Raw genomic sequence first — 4,366 nt, forward strand, 5'->3', positions numbered from 1 at the left:
CCTGGAACTCGGACTGATGGACAAAGGTTGAGCTTCAATCTTTCATGGTCCAGTAGCTCCCCTTTGGAACACATTTTTGGAATGGTTCTGCACACTGTCACTTGGGAACCCTGGTTTGAGATAATCGTCCCCATTACTTCCTGCAAATTGAAAATACAGAGGTCCCATAACATCTAGCTTTTGGGGGATTATGGTGCTTAAGCTTATTTTGTGTATGTCTTGATTAGTGATTGATATTTAATTGCATTTTTCAGGGGAATAGAATCAGCAGTGTTGATATTACAAAATGACAAAACATCCTCCGAATAGAAGAGGGATCAACTTTGAGGTGGGAGCCCAGTTGGAAGCCCGTGACAGATTAAAAAACTGGTATTTTTTTAAAACCATTCATATTATATTAACTCTAAGTCTTTAATATCTTAAACATTTTGTATTGGTACAATATTTAGAGTCCTGGTCATTGGTTTGTAGGAAAGTAGTTAATTGATAAACATTTATATACCAGTGGTTGTAATGGGCACTAGATGGTGATGTGTTGTGCTAGCCTTTAAAAAGTATACTGGTGCTGTGTCTGTCTGGGAAATAGGACTACTCATCTAGTAGGACTTCAGACTCTGGTACTTGTGAATTTGCACCAAGTTCTGTGCTATACACAGATTCCAGAGCAGATGTTATGGAGAGGTAAATCCTTTGCAGTGCAGAATGCCCAAGGTAGTTCCTCACTACTTCCTTTCCCACTGTTGTTGTGAACTGACAGGCCCTGAAGTCGGATTGAAATTGTCATGGCCTTTGCTCATTTGAGGGTGGTCAGCGTTAGAATAAAAAACTGGGTGGGAAAACATATTCCACACTGAGAAGTCTGCTCTGGAGCCTGTCTTGCAGACTTCAGTTGTGAGGAAGCTTAGGAAGAGGAAAAAGGGCCTAAAAGCTACTTGAGCTAGCTTTGAGCCTTCTACTAGTCGGCGTAGGAAGTCAGCTCAAAAGTTAGCATGAATAATGCACAGGGAATGAGGCATACAGTGAAAATTGCTGGATTCAAAGACTTAAATATGGGTATTTGATTTTAAGTAGCCTACGTGAGTTAGACATGATTGTACTTCAGGCCCTGGAACCTGCTGATGGGTTAAGTGTGCAGAAGTCGGTGTTGAAAACCATCTGGACATCCTGGAAGGATGGAGCACTGCCTTAGACACAGGGTGCTTATTCCAAAGCATCTTGGTGGCATGCGGAGTATTTACGTACTTTCAAGGCACAAGGGGAGTGGGATTGTGAAAATGAGCAGGCAGTATTGTTTGGAAAGAACGTGAAGTACAGCATTAACTCATGCTTGAATGTTATGTTGGTTTTCCTGCGTAACCAAGAGTTGCTTAGATAGGGCTTCAGTCTGAACCTGCATGCATCTTTGTATTCTTGAGCTTTGTTTGTAGAGCAAAAGAAATAGTCATGCCTACAAAAATGTGATTTCTTAGCCTGTCTGTGGTGTAGGCTTATTAAGATGCAGTTCAGTATAGATTGTGTTTGAATAAGGCTGATAACTCATGTCCATGACCGTCATCCTTCTGACATGTTTGGTTAACAACAGTATCTCAAATTATGGTCATGCAGCTCTTAGATGGGAAAACTTTGGTGGGAAATTCAACACCTACTATACTTTCTATGTATCTCTTGGCTTAAACTTGAATTTTGGATATGCTGCATGTCCAAAACCAAGCTGTGTTGTTTGGTTTTTAAAAACACTTGATCTTAAATGACTTGCCTTATGCACACTGTTTTGCAGCTCCTTGATCTCACAAGTTAGCTTACAGAACTGGAGTTAATAACTTTCTTTTGCATGCCAAGCTTTTGAAACCTGGTTCAGAAAGTCTGTGTTTCCTTGACTGGTGATATGTGTGTTTTCAGGGCTTGTGAACCAGAATTGGTAAGAGCTGGGGGGTATATTTTCTCTTGGCAGTATCAATGTTGATGGGCTGACACCTCTGCGGGTGTGGATTTGTAGAGGGCAGGAGACTTATTTATTTCCCATGCTACTTTCGCCTGCCACTGTATGAACAGGACCACTCCATGGCACCAGTGTGCTCCTTTTACATGGATACAAAACTTTGTTTGCTGATACTTGCTTTTTCTGCTGCTAGACCTTCAGAGCTCCAAGCTTTTTTTGTGTGTATTTTTGTTGCAATGTTGGCTCTTAAACACAGGCAGAAGTTTCTTGTTTGCTCAAAGGGCTGGCTTTGATTTCTGTGCTCAGTACTGCTTCTCTTCTCAGATGGCAGTAGTGCTTCGGGAAGTATTTCATTTCCAAGCACCATTTAACTGCCTTTCATAGCAGTGGCTTGCACCCTGAAATGCTAGCTCAAGACTTTTAGGGTGTTTGGTTGTGATGCCAACCCTATTGAAGAGGAAAAAGAAATGTGTATGCCAGCAGAGTGGTCAATGCAGAGTCTGCTTCTTGCCAAAGTGCTAAGTGAATTTTGTATCTTCAGAGCTCTTACTGCTTTGTGTTTGCTCTGGAATCACAATGTTCTGGAAGTGCACTTCAATTCCTTGTGCAGTTGTTTGTCACCTCCTAGACTCAAACTCCACTGAGTACACAGAGTACTTTTGGTGCTTGGCTTAGTTGTTAGGGCTTGGTTGATGCATCAAAGCTGTCATGAAAGACTTGTGATGGTGTCTGTTGACCTCGGGGTGATAAAGGAGGAGATCTCTGGCCACAAAGTAGTGCCTCTGTGCATGCTGAAAGGTCTGTTGCTTGGTATGTAGTGCTGGAGTTCAGAGGATGGAGAGGTGAGACTGCTCTAGTGGTGCAGTCCTAAATAGAGAGATCCCAGAGAGGCTAACTGTGATGATGCACATGCACATGCTGTCCTGGTTGAATTGGGTTGGATTTTGCATTGGATTGTTTGAACTCCTCAGTGCTGACTAACTGCAGACATCCTCTTGTACTGAAAAGAGGATGACTGCACTGGATGCCTGCAGTAGATGATGACACTTCTTGTGTTACCTTCTTGTAATGACACCTCCTCAAGTTCACTCTGTGACTAAAATGGATGTGAAGAGACTTCTGATTCTGGTTGAGGCTCTTGAGTATTGAGAAGAAGATTAGTATGTTGGAGTGTTGTGCTACCCTGTTAAGGTTTAGATTGTCAGTCCCCTGGGTTTAGTTGTTCATGCAGGACGTTGTGCTGAACTGGGTACTGATTTTTGTTCATTACCTCTACTTAGTGATAGGCAGTTATATCTAAGAATACACTATAATAGAACAATGCTGTTATATATAGAAAGACTGTGACTGTTTTCCGTTGTGAACCTGTGCAGGGTGGTCCCTGGGGTTACCTAAATATGAAATGTGTTGACTGTCACACAAAGGAATTTACTTCATTCCTAGGAAGCTGATAACCAGTTAGAGATGTCCCTGCCCTAAGAATCTCCCATTTGTCTTCCCTCTCCTCCACAGCCTTTGCTGCACGTGTTTTGATACTATATTGGGATGAACTAAAGGCATAGCATGAGGCGTGTGGCAGCGAGTGTTAGGCCGGGCCTCAGTCTGTGGTTGCAGAGCAAGTCTCTGGTGTGGCCTGTTCGTAGGTCTTCTTGGACGGGTCCTGAGTGGACATGTCAGATTACCTGAAGCATTTCAGTTGTAGGTGGCTTTTCATCCTTGGAGGGTTGTAGAATGATAGTCTCTGTCGCCTTTAAGTCTTAATTCTGACATGTCTGGGTTTTATCTTTAGCTTCAGGCTTGAGCCTGTAGAAATGCCATTTCTTTCTCCTACCACTTGTTCCATCCTTTTAAGTGTGAATTACCAGGTAAAGAATACTCGTGAATTTGTTTGGGTTTGGTTTTTTCTTCAGCCCTTTGTTCAAGAACTCAGGGGGGCATTGCCTTTCCTCCACAAATAACTGAAAACACCGACAAGTGAAGATTTCCTCCTGGCACTATTATTGCAGAGGCGGAAATATCAATGCTTGGGATGTTATCTCCAGTTGGGCTAGTGAAATCTGCTGTGATTCTAAAATACTTGCTGAAGTTAAGAAATTACCAATGCAATTAAAGAAATGCAGAGTTTTTAAGGTCTTCCTGATTAGAAACAACTTGATTTAAAGCATCTCAGATTCCTGTACTTGTCAAATACTGAGACATTTTTATTTAAAATTCCCAGGACTTTGCAGATGAAGTTTAACTTTGAGAATATAGAACTTAAATGAGCTTTAGTGTGCCTGCTGGGCTTTTGCAGTTACACTGGGAAGATGATTCATGATTCCTGTTGATGGATGTCTCAGAGAAGTGAGTGTATTCCAGGTGTTATTCTTGGTAAGAGGGAGCTGGAGCTATCATTTTTTCTAATATGTGAAATTTCTAGGTGTAGGG

General features: G+C 41.9%; 1 protein-coding gene across 1 annotated transcript in view; it reads left to right on the plus strand.

Moving 5' to 3' along the window:
- Positions 1 to 254: 254 nt before the first annotated feature.
- The window catches only part of PHF20 (PHD finger protein 20), a 37,755-nt gene continuing 33,643 nt past the window's right edge, over positions 255 to 4,366 (plus strand). The window contains exon 1 of the mRNA XM_010011128.1: positions 255 to 369. Coding sequence (XP_010009430.1) covers positions 287 to 369 — 83 coding nt within the window. The 5' untranslated portion in view covers positions 255 to 286. The remainder of the gene's footprint in view (positions 370 to 4,366) is intronic.

Source organism: Nestor notabilis, unplaced genomic scaffold (genome assembly GCF_000696875.1).
Source record: "Nestor notabilis isolate BGI_N333 unplaced genomic scaffold, ASM69687v1 scaffold6633, whole genome shotgun sequence".
Taxonomy (NCBI): domain Eukaryota; kingdom Metazoa; phylum Chordata; class Aves; order Psittaciformes; family Psittacidae; genus Nestor; species Nestor notabilis.